The 18,445-nt window shown below is 38.4% G+C and overlaps 1 protein-coding gene across 1 annotated transcript in view; it reads left to right on the top strand.

Moving 5' to 3' along the window:
* CSMD1 (CUB and Sushi multiple domains 1) overlaps positions 1–18,445 on the top strand; it is a 2,060,919-nt gene that overhangs the window by 1,611,254 nt on the left and 431,220 nt on the right. The window contains 1 exon segment of the mRNA XM_038396611.2: positions 5,807–5,963. Within this exon segment, the coding sequence (XP_038252539.2) occupies positions 5,807–5,963 (157 nt within the window).

Here is an 18,445-nt window from a genome sequence, read left to right as displayed (position 1 = left end):
ACCCTATACCGGAAACTTACTGACCGCTATTCCTACCTACATGCCTCCAGCTTTCACCCAGATTACATCACACGATCCATTGTCTACAGCCAAGCTCTACGATACAACCGCATTTGCTCCAACCCCTCAGACAGAGACAAAAACCTACAAGATCTCTATCAAGCATTCTTACAACTACAATACCCATCTGCTGAAGTGAAGAAACAGATTGACAGAGCCAGAAGAGTACCCAGAAGTCACCTACTACAGGACAGGCCCAACAAAGAAAATAACAGAACGCCACTAGCCATCACCTTCAGCCCCCAACTAAAACCTCTCCAACGCATCATCAAGGATCTACAGCCTATCCTAAAGGATGACCCATTACTCTCACAGATCTTGGGAGACAGGCCAGTCCTTGCTTACAGACAGCCCTCCAATCTGAAGCAAATACGCACCAGCAACCACACACCACACAACAGAATCACTAACCCAGGAACCTATCCTTGCAACAAAGCCCGTTGCCAACTCTGTCCTCATATCTATTCAGGGGACACCATCATAGGGCCTAATCACGTCAGCCATACTATCAGAGGCTCGTTCACCTGCGCATCTACCAATGTGATATATGTCATCATGTGTCAGCAATGCCCCTCTGCCATGTACATTGGTCAAACTGGACAGTCTTTACGTAAAAGAATGAATGGACACAAATCAGACGTCAAGAATTATAACATTCAAAAACCAGTCGGAGAACACTTCAATCTCTCTGATCACTTGATTACAGACCTGAGAGTGGCTATTCTTCAACAAAAAAACTTCAAAAACAGACTCCAAGGAGAGACTGCTGAATTGGAATTAATTTGCAAACTGGATACAATTAACTTAGGCTTGAATAGAGACTGGGAGTGGATGAGTCATTACACAAAGTAAAACTATTTCCCCATGTTATTTCCCCTCCACTCACCCCCCACTGTTCCTCAGACGTTCTTGTCAACTGCTGGAAATGGCCCACCTTGATTATCACCACAAAAGGTTTTCTTCCTTCCCCCCGCCTTCCTGCTGGTGATGGCTCATCTTAAGTGATCACTCTCCTTACAGTGTGTATGATAAAACCCATTGTTTCACGTTCTCTGTGTGTGTATATCAATCTCCCCTCTGTTTTTTCCACCAAATGCATCCGATGAAGTGAGCTGTAGCTCACGAAAGCTTATGCTCTAATAAATTTGTTAGTCTCTAAGGTGCCACAAGTACTCCTTTTCTTTTTGCGAATACAGACTAACATGGCTGCTACTCAGAAACAGAACTTTGAGTAATTCATTTAAACTACAATACAGAAATGTATTTCCAGTACCCCTCAGAAGTCAGTGCAAATGACTTGGGGGTAATGGAGGAGCTGAGGGAGAGGGAAGGAGCCTGACAGTCAACCTGGAGGATTTTTGGGTGTGGGTGGGAGAGGTATGGAAGAGAGTTTTTTTGTGGGAGGGGGGAGGGAGCAGGAGGATTGTTAGGGAGTTTGGGGAGCCTCCCCTGTGCAGATCCTGACTGACCCCTGGTTTCTCCCATTCAGTCAGTCACATCTGCCCCAATCACCCTATGTCCCTGCAGCCCCTTTCCCCTCCCCCTGTGTCCCTGGACCCCCTTCCCCAATCTTCTGTGTCCCTACAGCTCCCTACCACCCATCTCCCTGTGTCCCTGCACCCCCATCCCCCATCCCACTGTGGCCCTGCATGCCACATCCCATTCCGCCCTAAGATCAGTGCTCTCACCCCACTACCTCCCGAGCCCGTGCCCCAGTCTGCCCCCCATACTAGCCCTTCTAAACCTCAGTATGTGACCCCCCCAGCAACCCCATATATACTGCTCTGTCTGTCCCAGGCCTCCTCTCCTGGCCCTGCTGTGAGGAACGCATCCTCTTCCCTGTTCCTCTTCATCCATTGGCTTACCTCTCTTCTGGCATCAGAGCAGCGCCTGGTGGGCAAAAGATGTAACTGCAGCAACTCTCCCGCAGAATCTATATTCTGCAGAGAAAAAAAAATCTGCAGGGGTTATGATTTTGGTGCATGTGCAATAGCATAGAATTCCCCCATGAGTAGAAGCTATAGCATTGGTTATATTGGCTTTATAGCCCATATTCAATTATCTCCACTAGCTACTTCCCAACAGTTATAAAGAGACACATATGTATATTGTTTAAACCCAGTTTTTCAACAACTCTATTTTTTTAATTATGGTTTCTAGTTATATATTTTAATAAAATTATCCTCCTATAGGGTAAGACCTAACAAAAAAGCCATCATTTTGGCACAATACTTCAAAAGCATGATGTGTAAACTCCCTTTGGCTCAATAGGCATTTTTTAAATTAGTACATTTTTTTTCATTTTGCTATTCAAACACGAAAACATGAGATTTCATGAAAAGCCCTCTATGTGACTAAGCTGACCAACTCAAATTGGCAATGAAAAAGTCAAAAAGGAAAATGAAAAACAAATGAGCAAACTAAAACAAATGCTAATTTTTAAAATAGTTTCCATTTTAAGAAATCTTTTTTTTAAAAAAGATTAGAATGTTTCTGGGAAAAAATCTTTTAACTAATACCTGTTGTTTGAAGAAAAAAATATTTTATTTGAAAAAAATGGGACCAGCTTTACCACCGGCATCACTAATAATTGTAGGAGTTATGCCTAGATATAGGAGTTAATTGTTTCATAACAAAACAAACCAATTTACCAGGGTATTATTGATTAACTTCATTAGAAATACTTGCATGAGTAAGTACTAATAACATGAATAAGGGACATAGAATCAAGACAATTGATTTCTGCAGGCCTATTTGTGTGATTAAGGAATCTTCATGTGGGTGAAGGTTTGCGCGATGGGGCCAAAGTTTGAAAATGTAGGGAAAGGAATTATTGTAGGTTGGGGGGCAGGGGATGAGGATTCAAATAAAAAAATAAAAACAGAACCACTGTTATGTGAACATACCTAAACCACATAACTAGGTGAAATTGTTATTGTAATTCTAATCCATTCTTCCTTTAATCCCCACTCTATTAATTTAACATCTTTAATTTTGTCATGTCTAAAATGCAGATTGTAAACTCTTCACTGTAGGAACTGTAGATGAAATGCTGAGCTCACTGACATCAATAGCAGCTTTCCTATTTACTTCCATGGGGCCAGGATATCATCCTGTCCCTTTTATTTGTTTTGTAAACCACTTTTGGACACACTTGTGGACCGAAAAGTAATCAGTGATGATGAGGATCAAAAGAGAAATGCATTATATTTTTGAAGAGATGATCACAAATAACTCTGAGGTAAAAGCAAACTAGGAACTATCAACTCGTTGATAGTATCTATTTAATGATAGCAACCATAGGACAAATTACTTAAGTAAAATAAGCAGTTGCTTTATTACTGCTCTTTCTACATTGTTTCCAGTCATCTCAGTTTTAGTTAATGCAATGGTGATTCAAGGTATGTCAAAGTGAAGTTTGGGAGCTGGTACTATATATCTTATCATACCAAAGCACAGTGGTGGTAATAAGAGTATCTCTAACAAAGAGGTAAGGAGGAGACCTTCACAGAAAGGATGTCTCACTAAATGTATTATCTTTCCTTTATATGAAGCCATTATGATTACCATAATCCTATACATAGAAACCTGCTGTAAAACCATAGTGGAAAAATGATTGAGTTCATAGATATTAGCTAATTTTTTCTCTCTTAAAGACTAATAACAAGATTGCTTTTCTTCTTTTAATATTAATTGCAAGTGGTACCCATGACATTAAATAAAGGTAATTCACATGATGTCTAAAACCAGGCAAAATATATTTTGCCTTTTACAAACCCAACAAATTTCAAAATATATTTGATCAAAATGTTTTAAAATAAATCCCACAGTGCCTCTATACACAAATTCAGTTTTCACAACAGATTTACAATCCTCGGAAACATAATTTTTAATTAAAATGCCAAAAGAACTGTAGTTTGTCCTGGGTCAGATCAGCACAGCACCACTAAATGAAAAGCTGGACACGTCTTGTGAGATATTCTCAGCACACTACTCATGGTCCCAATCCTACAAGGCCAGACACACTAGCAGGAACTCATTGAGTTTAATGGGGCTCTGTGTGGGTACAGCCCCATTAGTCTGCATGGAGGGCCCAAGATGCAAGTTAGGAAATTCTCATTAGTGCTATGGTTAATACACATCTATGTGCTGTATATATTGCACAGCATAATGCATTGTCCACATGCTTCTTTACTTGTATGGTCAGAAAGTTCATTCTTTACATCTATATGTTTTTATCAAGTTAATCAGCTTTCATCTCATAGACCTGTCCAGAAATCAATATCCATATTAATTAATTTGTTGGTGCTCATGATGAGCTAAGCACTTTCCAGACATTCATTCCCAAAGATCTCATGATATGAGGCCTTGTCTACAGTGGGGATTTTTCCCAATTCCAGCTATCGGCCGTCAGCCACAAGTGTGGTTGCTTTAGTACAACCTCCCCAGTTTAGGCAATATAAATAGATTTTCACCAGTGCATCTTGTTTTGGTTTCAAGCAGTAATATGCATCCTGGTGCAAATAATGACTTACCTCATCTAAACTATTAGTCTTCAGAGGTGCAGTTAAACAGGTGACTGACCACTGAGGGCTGGAATCAGGGCAAATTCCCAGTGTAGACCAGCCTAAGGATACACAGATGAATAGACGGAGTTTAAGGAAAGGCGAACACAAATAGGGATTCTTATACAGGTCAGCTGCAGTCACATTAGGGAACACAGCAAAACTGGGTAATCGGGGTAGAGTTTTTATTGTGCATTAGAAACTAAATGTATAGAGTTTTCAACTTATTGTAGAAACACATTTCTTTCACTTATCCTGTACACATATTCTCATAGTGAATACATCTTTTATGGAAGCATAAATTCAATGAAAGTATACATGCTTTATGTAATACTAAGAAAAAATAGTTTACTGAATTAATTTAGTGTCCTCAAAAATACCACAGGGGACCTTTTGGGGACTTGGTGGCCTTGAATTTTTTTAATACTAGAGGAAAACATAAAAAATCCCAAATCAATACTAGGTTCCCTTTATATCAGTTCTATGTTAATGACCAATCAAAAGCACATTTCTTTGACTGGACAACGTTAAAAGCATAGTGGTTAATGTTGTTGATTTTTTCCATTGGAACAATGCATATTAAAAACCAACTTCCCTGTAGTTTGTTTGGACAGTGCAGCATACATCTCTCTGATATGATATCAAATTATTACCTCAGGCACAGAGTCTGAAATAAAAAGTGACAGCTTGGCTTCAGTACCTCAGTTCGACTTTTAATGCATTCAGACATGAGGGAACAGAGTAGAAGATTCACCCCATCCCTCCTTTGACAATGATTTTAGAAAAGACATCCTTCACTGAAATGTCACAAATCTTTCCAACCTTTGTAAGTGGATTATGGGGGAAAAAACCATGAGGTCATGAAACCTCTTAGGGTAAATTCATGTATAAATATTAATTTCATTCCAGATAATCTCACAAAATGTTTGTGTGTGTGTGTATATATATATATATAGTGGAATATTTTTGTCTTTCATCTGAATGCAAAACTAAGAAAGACATATAAGAAAAAAATGTCTTTTCTGTGCCCAAGATTACAATTGTTTAGGAACTGGTTGTAAGAAAAGGCTATCTATCTTAGAAGCAGCTTCATAGCTATTGTTTAAAAATAAATTAAACTAATTCAATTACTAGAAAATTAAATAACAAAGAGTTTCATGCTGTGATTTGATTTTTACAAGGTGTATGATGGAAAAGACAGTTCTTCTCGTCCTCTGGGGGTCTTCACTAAAAATGAACTGGTGGGAATGATCCTGAATAGCACCTCTAACCATTTGTGGATAGAATTTAACACCAATGGATCTGATACTGACCAAGGGTTTCAGCTTACATACACCAGTAAGTAGCTCACAAAAAAAATATGTGTTTTTGGAGGGTGAGGGGAAGGGTGTGTGTTTTAAAGAGAGATATGTAACTGTACTAGTTGGCTGACATGGTTTCTCACAAAATGAGGAGCATTAGTACCTAGTCTCTATAGTGTTTGAGATTGCATTTTAATTCCATACACAGCTAGGTAGGTGGGGAATTTAAGTACATAAATAAAAGCAATATTTTGAATCTTTGCACATTAGTAAAGTATTATCATTTGGTGAACAGAAAAGTGGGGATTGATTAAAAAAAGTGTCTTACTCTGGCAGAAATGAGTCAGATTTTTAAAAGTGGGCACTTTACTTGAGCAACCAACAGTAGGAAGAAAAAAAAATTAGGGCTTAAAATAAAAGAACTTTGGGCCTCATTGTCTCATAAACAAGAATAACTCATGTAAGGGAGAGGTAATACCATGAGCTGAAAACTGATGAATCTCATAAGAATTCTTAACCGCATGGGTGCCCAGTTTGTCTCTGACCCTGTAGAAAAAGTTGGGGATGCTGTTCAGAAACCAGGGATCTCATGAGATCAGCAGAAAGTAGGAGGCCTATAGGCAAGTTTACTTGTGCCTCCTGTCCACTACCCTACCCCCACCAGCTTCCACCACTCCCAATTACCACTGCAGAAACTGTGCTTGCCTGGTCTCCTCTCTCTGCTACTTCTCTTCAAACTCTCCTGCAGCATACAGAGAGAATAAACCTCAGTCTATATGAACTTGTGCTGATTTCCTTCATGGATTGGGGGCAGAAGATCCAAGAGAGCTTTGCCACTTTCTGTCCCTTGTCTTCTTTCATCGTAGTCCTGTTCCTTCAGTTGCAGTAAACTTGAACTCCATGGACCCATAGGAAGGAACTTGTGCAGTATTAGGAGAAAGTAAGGAATATTTCATGTAGGTAGATTTCACTCATCTGTGGGTGAAAGTGCAGTTGTAAAAGGGAGCATGGGGTCCATTGTTTTCTATACAATAGAACTTTATCGTAAATTTTCTAAGAGTGGAAATTTTATAAGTTCAAGAATTCTGTTCGATTGTTTTTGTTTTTTCTGCAAAGTGAATAAAATAGACTGGTGACTACTATAAAACTGTTAAAGGGATCTGGTAATTATTGACTTAATAAATCTAATGCCAAATAAATCCATCTAATCCATATCTGATTGCTCAGTTTTAGATGCCCACAAAGAGTACATCACCTGCCATTAACATGTCGTCTTTGTGGTCCTTTTTTCAGTCATCTATATGCAAGAGCAGTAATGAAGCAATTGATAACATCTTGATAACATCTGATTTTTAGAACAACCAAAATTCATGATTAACAACACTGAACTCAACTCTGGTGCTTGTGCAATTTTTTTTCCTTTTTAACATTCTGGGGCTCTTTATATGATGCTGAAATTAAAAACACCATATTAAGTGAGTTGAATGACCCATGAAAGCAGAAAAATGGGGAAAATGCTGCTCATCTTAGTTTTCAATATCTCATTAGCAAAACAATGATACAGAAATCCTTAGACTAAAGTAAGTATACAATCATGCCTTGTACTAGTCAGAATGTGAGCAGATCTTGGCATTAAATATATGGGGAATTCAAGTATCAGTCAAAGCTGTTAGATAGGAAGGTTAAGGAAGGCAAGAAGAGTTGTAACTGAAGATTAACATTTTGTAGTGATCTCTCTCCTAACTACAGATAATTCTGGAGGAACAGATATAATAGGGTGGATGGAGGTTCAGTGTTCAATAGGACAATGAAGGGACCTGTGGTATATCCCAGCTAGGAGTCAGATAAATGGGAAGATCCTGATTCCTCAAGGCTCAAGTTGTTATCAACCAGTCATCCTGAAGGACTTTGTACTCCACTGTAAACATGGACAGTAAACACTAAATTAGCATTTCAACCTAGCCTTGATTGGCTAAGGCTGCTATGACCTGCAGGAGCAAATGTGGTAGCAGTTTAGCAACATTGTAGAATTGGCAGTGCCTGGGTTTGGAACTAGGAGAAAAGTAGTAGCCTCATTTTTTCTCTGTTTTTTTAAGACATAACTATATGGAAACCAACATATATACAATTGAAGTAGGGATTGTTCTCTGTGTCCGCCAAGGAAAGGACAAGAAGTAATTGGCTTAATTGGAAGCAAGGATTTAGGTTAGATATTAGGAAAAGCTTCCTAACTGTAAGAGTAGTTAAGCAATGGAACCGGTACCTAGGCAGGCTGTGGAATCCTCATCACCGGAGATTTTGAAGTCCAGGTTAGACAAACACCTTTCAGGGATGGTTTAGGTATACTTGGACCTGCCCCTCAGTGCAAGGAGATGGATTAGATGAGGTCCCTTTCAATCCTACATTTATATGATTTCTAAGAGTGGAAATGGGGGAGAGGGAATGTCTATTACAGTATATAGAATGGCATCCACATTGGTATTACAGGAATTGATTGTGATAATTTTTCTTTCAGTGGGGGAGAACAAAACCATAGTCTGAGGCTGGTTGGTGTCAAGTATCTACCCTCAAACAATAAATTAAATTTCTTTAGATTGTTCTATTTTTAAGTGTCTTTTATCTGCCAAAAAGTTGGGAAGTAAAAAAGTTTCTTCTGCCAGGACAATTAATGGATCATTTTAGCTTCCAGAATTAATCCAAAAATGTGTATATTTCCCCCTCTGTTATTGTTTTAATCCTTTTTAAACACAGTTCACCAAAACATCCCAGAGTTTTACTTTGTCTCTTCTCCGAATTTTTTTGAACAGCAGTGGAAGGACTAGAAAGGAATGTAAGAGGCCTTTTTCAGCTGTTTTAAGTTTCCAAGTGTGGAACATATCAATGAAGCACCATGTGCAAAGATATAAGCTTGAAAATGCCATATGGAATAACCACAACTTACTCCATTGTGACTTTTATTTGTTTGGATCAAAAATATTAGTGTTGTATTTTTATAATTTCTGTTATAGTTGCCTGGATTTTTTCTCCCCAATTAAAACTTTCCTTGCTGAGACACCTGTAGGTGTTTTGGAGGGAAAATGATGGAGCTTCAGGCACTCCCATAGCTGAACTTAACATTCCTGTTCTCTAATCAGTAGGAAGCCTTTTTCATTCTATTGTAAAGTACTAGTGTTCTATGGTGCTGTGTCAGCTGTATTTAACCTTAAGTTAACATTCAAATTAAAATGGAATCTTACTAATGTCACAGAATAACAAACAATAAAAGACACAGACACAATTGTCTGGTAAAGCTAATAGATTGCAAATTTAAATAAAAAGTAACACAGCCCAGTATCTGAATAACAATCAGGGTAGACTCCTTGCAGAGGCTGACCACTGGACTGTTGTGTTCCTGTCACCAGAGGAAACTCAACACATGCTGTGACTTCATGAGTGCTCATTTCCATGTTGAGAATTGAGCTGAATACAAATATTCCTCTGATCCTGTGTCCCATAATATGGTTGTTTCCTTTTCAGTCAGTTTCTAATCCTCATACATTTGACAATGTTTTCCCCCCATTGTAGGCAGCCCACTTTATCTTGATTTTGGGCAGGAAACAGTTATCCCAAATTATCACTGTCACATTCAGTTGTTCCCTGCTGTTCTGAGAGATGAAGAATGCAAAGTCCTCATTTAATGGTTGAAGATCCAAAATGTAATATCCAGAATTGAAAATCTGGTCATAAGAGTTTGACTCAACCTCACACAAGGTGACTCTATCCTCTTAAATGAGGCTTATACATACTGTATATGATAACTCACTTGCCTGCATCTAATCAAAACAAAGTTATTTTATTTTCCATACACTGCCAATCCACCAATAAAGGCTTTTCAACTACCCACCAAACCTGCCAAGGTTTCAAATATCAAACAGCTATAAGACTGAACCCAGGTACCTCTTCTTATTCTTCCTCTCTGGAAAAAAATGCCTTTTGTATCTGTATAGAATAAATGATAATCACACTTCCTCACACAATTTAAGCAGGGATGGTCAAATGTAGAGTGGACAAAACAGTGTCTTTCACTCAATGCCAACACAATAACTTCCAGAAACCTATTTGTTCCTATGTGAGTTTAAAGCCAGAAACTTTTGTATTTTTTTTTTGTGTTGGAAAAGGAGGAACTACACTTCGGAACAAGTGGAAGGAACTAATAATGGCAAAATACCAAGTGTCTGAAATGAGTCTTGTATATCATGATTCCTGAAGTTCTAAAAATTAGGTATTTCTCTAGAGAAAGCTGATGTCAATGAACTGATTACCTTGAACTGGAACTCTTTTTTTTTTTTTTTTTTTTAAATAACGGATCTAAAAGAACCCTCAATTTTTGCACCCATTTTCCCAATGGTGTCCTGATGTTGATATAGACTTGGTCCCCTTGTATGGATTTAGGCCTATGCATAGTTATTTTTATTTTCATGGTTTATTATTATTGTTACTATTATTCATATTTGTCAGCTTCAATGTTTAGCATATCTGGCCAGCATTTGATTACTGGGAAGAATAGGTCAGACCTTACAGACTGGAAGAATAGATAGATAGTAAAAGAAATTTCTCAGCTATGTCGCAATGTTTTGGCATCTAGACCATTCTATTATTGTAAATATCTTATATTGCTCAGTTTTAGTTGTGAGTTGTAAAAGTTTTCTGCCGAAGAGACTGTGATGTGGTAGGAAATAGTGAGAGTTGGAAGCTGAAGGTAGATCTAAATTAGAGAAAAAAAGTTAAGTTCTATATCCTGAATAAAGATGTTAAATATGAATTTAATAGAATCCTGAACTGAAGTTGAATCTAGTCTACTTCATATTGTGCAATACTTCAAAAAATCTAGAAGAGCATAGGAGTGAAAACAAAGTTCTGAAACTCTTTCAAACTCATTGCCTTACCCTTACATACCAACAAACTCAGATCCTGGAATCCAGTGGCTTTTCCTCAGGCCACATTGTGTCAGTTGAACAAAATAAGAAAAATAATGAATAGAAGCTGTTGGAGTTTTCATTCAGTAATTTACTGGATTACAAGACTTGTTCCAAAGAGAGACTTCACACCTGCAATCTCCAATAAAAAAAATGAAAAACAATACCAAATGATTAAATGTGTGTGTGCATGCACATGTATACCTATGCACACATTTATTCTTGTTCCATCTATAATTTTTAGAATTTCAATAAAATGAGATGAGTGATCTTATATCATAAAACTAAATTCAATTACATGCACAAAAACTATATTAAAAGAAGTTGTAAAGTCAGGCCCATGCATCCTTATTAGGCTCCCTTATCTGCATGTATTATCATAGAATAATAGAAAAGTAGAACTGCAAGGGACCTCAGTAAGTCATCTAGTCTTTAATTATATGGTCATATACAGTGTCCTCCATTTTTTTTCTTTTCCACCAATCCCCTTATTCCACTACAAGAAAAGGAGTACTTGTGGCACCTTAGAGACTAACAAATTTATTAGAGCATAAGCTTTCGTGAGCTACAGCTCACTTCATCGGATGCATTTGGTGGAAAAAACAAATGCATCCGATGAAGTGAGCTGTAGCTCACGAAAGCTTATGCTCTAATAAATTTGTTAGTCTCTAAGGTGCCACAAGTACTCCTTTTCTTTTTGCGAATACAGACTAACACGGCTGCTACTCTGAAACCTGTTATTCCACTACAGATACTTTCACTTCTGCTCTCAAATGAGGCAGGAGTCCTCAACAGCCTCATCCACTACATAATGCTGACTAATTCTCTAAGCATCGTCCATGCAGTCCACTGAATGTGATAGGGTCCTACATAGACCTGGTTAGAGACTCTTTTACAAGACCATCATCCATTGAATATACAGTTCCATTGAAACTGAAATGCTTTGTGAAAATGGGTCAATTTTGCCAGAATTTCAGTTAAAAAATGAAAACCAAAAGTTACAATTACAAAATATCTGGTTTTGACATTTTCAGAACAAAAAAATTCAATTTTTCATTTTGAAATTACTTCTTATTTATTTATTTTGGTATTATAATACATATTTTAAAGTTGGAGTTATTTATAAAAACAAAATGTTTTCTATGTCCTGAAATTATTTTTTTTAAAATGATCTGTTGTGGAAAATTTTAAAATTTTAATTTTTGCTGCACTTTGAAATGAAGGCAGATTTTGAAATCTATAAATTCTTTGCAAAATGGAAATTCTGTCCTTTGAAGAGCTGTAGTCCTATGGAGAGGAAAAAAAATGTATTGTACTAATTAAGAGCTAGCTTGGATAGAGTTAGAATTGATATATGTGGAAACTATTCAAGATTTTTTTAAGTGTTTAATTTTTCTCAATGTTATGTTTTACTTCCATGCTTTACTTCTGCACCTCTTGTTTCAGCCTGGGACCAAAAAATCAAAGTGCAGAAAGAGAAGCTGTACTTATTTTATTTCCAGTGCAATGGGAAACATGAAGACTTCTATTACAGATATCAGAGATTCAGGCAGTTTGGATAAGATTCAGACATAAAATGTAGATAATTACATAGATTTTTGGGGCTGTATCTGAACCAAACTCAGGCTGACCTTTTGCTTAAAAAAAAAAAAGTCAGTCAAATTTGTTTGCCTGTTTCCAAGAGCAAGGTTTGGGAAAGAATATGTTGTTGGTGTGACGAGAACTGTATATACAATATTCAAGGTGTGGGCATACCATGGATTTATATAGTGGTATTATGATATTTTTTGTTTTATTATCTATCCCTTTCCTAATGGTTTCTCAAAAAGAAAAGGAGTACTTGTGGCACCTTAGAGACTAACAAATTTATTAGAGCATAAGCTTTCGTGAGCTACAGCTCACTTCATCGGATGCATTTGGTGGAAAAAACAGAGGAGAGATTTATATACACACACACAGAGAACATGAAACAATGGGTTTATCATACACACTGTAAGGAGAGTGATCACTTAAGATAAGCCATCACCAACAGCAGGGGGGGGAAGGAGGAAAACCTTTCATGGTGACAAGCAGGTAGGATAATTCCAGCAGTTAACAAGAATATCAGAGGAACAGTGGGGGGTGGGGTGGGAGGGAGAAATACCATGGGGAAATAGTTTTACTTTGTGTAATGACTCATCCATTCCCAGTCTCTATTCAAGCCTAAGTTAATTGTATCCAGTTTGCAAATTAATTCCAATTCAGCAGTCTCTCCTTGGAGTCTGTTTTTGAAGCTTTTTTGTTGAAGTATAGCCACTCTTAGGTCTGTGATCGAGTGACCAGAGAGATTGAAGTGTTCTCCAACTGGTTTTTGAATGTTATAATTCTTGACGTCTGATTTGTGTCCATTCATTCTTTTACGTAGAGACTGTCCAGTTTGGCCAATGTACATGGCAGAGGGGCATTGCTGGCACATGATGGCATATATCACATTGGTAGATGCGCAGGTGAACGAGCCTCTGATAGTGTGGCTGATGTGATTAGGCCCTATGATGGTATCCCCTGAATAGATATGTGGACAGAGTTGGCAACGGGCTTTGTTGCAAGGATAGGTTCCTGGGTTAGTGGTTCTGTTGTGTGGTGTGTGGTTGCTGGTGAGTATTTGCTTCAGATTGGGGGGCTGTCTGTAAGCAAGGACTGGTCTGTCTCCCAAGATCTGAGAGAGCGATGGCTCGTCCTTCAGGATAGGTTGTAGATCATTGATGATGCGTTGGAGAGGTTTTAGTTGGGGGCTGAAGGTGATGGCTAGTGGCGTTCTGTTGTTTTCTTTGTTGGGCCTGTCCTGTAGTAGGTGACTTCTGGGTACTCTTCTGGCTCTGTCAATCTGTTTCTTCACTTCAGCAGGTGGGTATTGTAGTTGTAGGAATGCATGATAGAGATCTTGTAGGTGTTTGTCTCTGTCTGAGGGGTTGGAGCAAATGCGGTTATATCGTAGCGCTTGGCTGTAGACAATGGATCGAGTGGTATGATCTGGATGAAAGCTAGAGGCATGTAGGTAGGAATAGCGGTCAGTAGGTTTCCGATATAGGGTGGTGTTTATGTGACCATCGCTTATTAGCACCGTAGTGTCCAGGAAGTGGATCTCTTGTGTGGACTGGTCCAGGCTGAGGTTGATGGTGGGATGGAAGCTAATGGTTTCTAACATTCTGTTATAATTTTTTGATTGCCATTACACATTGAGCGGATGTTTTCAGACAACTATCCACAATGACTCTGAGATCTCTTTCTTCAGTGGTAATAGCTAATTTAGACCCCATCATTGTGGATAGTTGGGATTATTTTTTTCCAGTTTGTGTCAATTTGCACATGTCAGCATTGACTTTCACCTGCTATTTTGTCGCCAAGTCACACAGCTACCTTGCTAGGAGTTACTATAATTTTGTTCTGATAATAGTAAATGGTAACCTGTAGAATGACTTGTGGCTTTCTTTGGTACAGGTCAAAAGATTGCAGTCTAGTGGGAAACGGCAGTGTTTTTCTATCACAATTTGAGATCTAATATCCAGAACAATAGTTGAGTTTCTAAATATTCCTGCCTTGCAGTCCAAATATAACTGTACTTTCAAGGCAAGGAAAGAGAATGGGGAAGAGATCATTACAAATCTAGTAATGTATGTGTTCTTTTACATTTATATTAATATTTTGTTGAGTGTCTGAGTTAGAGATGACTCTAGATTGTCAAATAACAGGCTCAATTGGAATTATTTAAGATTATCAGAGATTAGTACAACACTATAAACAATACAGAACAAATAGATACATTACACCTTTTGTTGTCAGACCAAGAGCTGGCTCTGTGTCTCTCCTTCACTGTATCTGGAAGGACGCACAGTTTTCATTCCCCAACTAAGTTCCCATATCAATGTCATTATACAAGGTTTTAGACAAAGAAACCTTCTTTGCCAAGAATATTCTCCCAGATACATATGTTCTGATGTCATTTCCACATATTCTCAATTTACCTGATTTATATGTAAAGCTATAATTATTTACAACTGAGAAGACTAACAGTTATTCAAGGTAATATCTCTTACTGGGTCTTTCTTACCCCACGATCATTCTTCCCTGTTGATTCCCCAACAGAAAGTATCTGCTGTAACAATCATCCCTTATTAGTTTTCCAAGTCTATATATGCTTTTGTGAGTATATGTGTGTGTGTGTGTGTGTGTGTGTGTGTGTGTGTGTGTGTGTGTGTGTGTGTGTGTTAAGGAGATGGTTTCCAAGAATATCTGGTGCTTTATGGACATGAAGTTGCCCAAAATTGTTAGAATGCAGCATAATAGACACAATTCCTGAATAGGGCTACTTATTGGTCCAGAATCAATGTTCTGGGCCTTAGAATTAAGACATACTCTTTGTTGAAGATAAAGATTGTAAAGAATAGTTAATATATGCATATATAAATGAATCAAATGTACAGAAAGAAAGGTCTAAACAGTAGCTAACAATTGTATCTTTAGGATATGTAAGTAAGATTTTTGGTGGTGCTTACATAGGTAGGCTCCTTTAAGGCACATTTGTCTCTGATATGTTGCCATATGTTTGTATCATATCTATACCCAGGGTTGGTCATAGGGGTGAGCAGGCTGGGCAACCACCAAGGACACCTTCCTGAAGGGGGCATCTCCAGAGCAGGGGTATCCTTTCTCATCACCCTCCAGCTGTTCTGTGGCCATCTGCAACCGCTGCTGCTCCTGTTCCCCCCACCCCCAGCCTGGAACTGCCCCTAGCCAAGCTGCTCTTGAGTACCTCCTGTCTGCTGTGCAGAGTGTGGGGGGTTGTCAGGGTGTCCCCATCCCCCCACCTGTGTATGTGGTCTCTGGTGAGCTGGGGTGGGGGAACAGGAGTCTGTGCTGCTCCCTCTGGGTCATGAGTGGGAGATGCCGTCCGCTGCTGGATTGAACAAGCCTTCAAATTAGTGAGTGCTGTGCTTAAAGAGATAGTGCACTGCTCTCAGACTCCCCCAGTACACACAATCTGTCTCTCTCCCACACACATGCTCTGTCTCTCACATCCACCCCCCCACACACATACAAGCTTCCCCCAACACACACTTGTATTATTATTATTGTTATTACTTCTTGTTACTAACTGTCAAAATGCACAATGCACATATATTCTCTGTAATTTTATTCTTTCAGTGCTGTTATTTTAGTTTTTTAACTAGTCTGTGCATATCAAATATTTATGATATGGATAAATTTAATTTTTTGAGCAGTGAGTTCTAAAATGCCTAATCTGTCCTGGCTGGAGTAATTATCATTATTACTTTTGTTATCATATTGTGCTTTGTCATTCATTATTTAAAATGGTACAATCAAATAATAGTATACTTCTAGAATGTAAATTTAGCTTGTACTCATCTTAGCAGTGACAGTTTAAAAAAAATGAGCTAAACACATAACTTTAGACACTGTGCAGATGAAGGTCGCTTATTTTCAAATTATATTGTTAGTTATATCTGTAAAATAATTTAAATTTTTTATGAAAATAAATGCTCTTCCAAGTATGATACAAATAGCAATGGAGAAGTCAAATGTCAGTGAGTCACGTACATAATCAGTGAACATAAATGCCAAAATAATTAGAAAAATAAATTCTTGTTCTTAATAAAAAGTGGCATATGTTAATCACATATGTTAATATTAACTAAATATTTTTTAATGGAGTGAAAAACAATTAACTAAAATAGAGTAGATAATGCAGTAACACAGACTGTGTCTATTAAAGAAAGTAAGAAAATTTTATTTATTTTTCTTTATCTCTACTAAAGATAGTGTACAAAGTATCAAACTTGTGTTTCTGATATCCATGTTAAAGCTCCAGAACTGATACCTCAAGACTTGGGAGTGGGAATATCTTTCTGTATTATCTCCTGATTGTTCTACATTTACATATAAACTTAAAATGTGGCTTTAATTGGAGTTTGTATATATTTTTTTCTTTCATTATATAGGAATTAGATAGTTAATTTCTGTTACTATCTGCAAAAAATAACACCATAGAGTTTTCAGGTGTGTAAGTAGCCCCGGGAATCATGGTTAAAGTTTCACCCCACCTACCAAAATCTGAAATGGTGCCCCTTGTGAGTCCTCAGGAATGGTGGGAGGGCTGTGGGCCCCAGCAAGATGCAGCTCCCAGGTGATAGCGCATAGCCTGCCTTGAGACACATGCCGAGCAACAGGCACCACAAGTCACAGCAGTAGCACAGAAGTAAGGGTAGCAACACGCCATATATCATGCCACCCTTACTTCTGCACTGCTGCTGGCAGTGGCGTTGCCTTCAGAGCTGGGCACACAGCCAGCAGCCACCACTAATAGACTTCCCAGCCAGTGCTTAATTTGTGCCAGGACTGAGCTCTGGCACCTCTTACAATGCAAATGAAGCACTGGGGGGAGGCAGTGGAGCCTGACAGTGATGGAGGGGAGCCCGCGGAGCCCACAGGGGCCAGGGGTGATGGGCAGGGTGCCAAAATACAAGTTCCCCGAGGGCTCCATTTTCCCTAAGGCTGGCCCTGTCTTTAGTGTACATGCAAATAGATTTAAGCTAGATTCAGACTCTCAGATGTGCTGCCCTAGGGACTGTATTTCCTTAATATTAAAGGAGTGATGAAATTTGAAGTACTATTCCTGGGTGCACACTGGGAGCATACATAGAAATACTGAAACTTTTATTTTTCAAAGCAAGAACAAATATTCACTTCTTGCTAGCTCTGAATGCTATCGTTACCTGGAAGGGGGGAGGGGGCGAAGGTAATAGGTTCTGGTGGCTCTCTGCAAAGATTGTTCAGGAAGCTGCAATTCAAAAAATCCACAACAGAGCAAAAGCACGGCATATCACAATGGCATTACCTCCTTTTATTGGTTCTGTTCTTTTTCCTGCTGTCTGACCTCCTAGCAGCTGAAGACAGGTAGTAGCAAGGAATGCTCAGTCTATTAGTGTAGAGATCTGAGCTATACATATCTGGAATAATTTACTTCAGTGCGTTTGTCCCCCTCTGTCCAGGTTCCTTCCCCACTCTGAACTCTAGGGTACAGATGTGGGGACCTGTGTGAAAAACCCCCTAAGCTTATTTTTACCAGCTTACGTTAAAACTTCCCCAAGGTACAAACTATTTTACCTTTTGTCCCTGGACCTTATTGCTGCCACCACCAGGCGTCTAACAAATAAAACAGGGAAAGAGCCCACTTGGAAATGTCTTTCCCCCCAAAATTCCCTCAAGCCCTATACCCCCTTTCCTGGGGAAGGCTTGATAAAAAATCCTCACCAATTTGCATAGGTGAATGCAGACCCAAACCCTTGGATCTTAAGAACAATGAAAAAGCAATCAGGTTCTTAAAAGAAGAATTTTATTGAAGAAAAAGTAAAAGAATCACCTCTGTAAAATCAGGATGGTAAATACCTTACAGGGTAACCTTAAGTTACAAAAAGACACAAAAACAGGAATATACATTCCATCCAGCACAACTTATTTTATCAGCCATTTAAACAAAACAGAATCTAACACATATCTAACTAGATTG

Source organism: Dermochelys coriacea, chromosome 3, assembly GCF_009764565.3.
Source record: "Dermochelys coriacea isolate rDerCor1 chromosome 3, rDerCor1.pri.v4, whole genome shotgun sequence".
In the NCBI taxonomy this organism is placed as follows: Eukaryota; Metazoa; Chordata; order Testudines; family Dermochelyidae; genus Dermochelys; species Dermochelys coriacea.
Note: the sequence above shows the minus strand (reverse complement) of the source record. Positions and strands in the feature narration are given on the sequence as shown.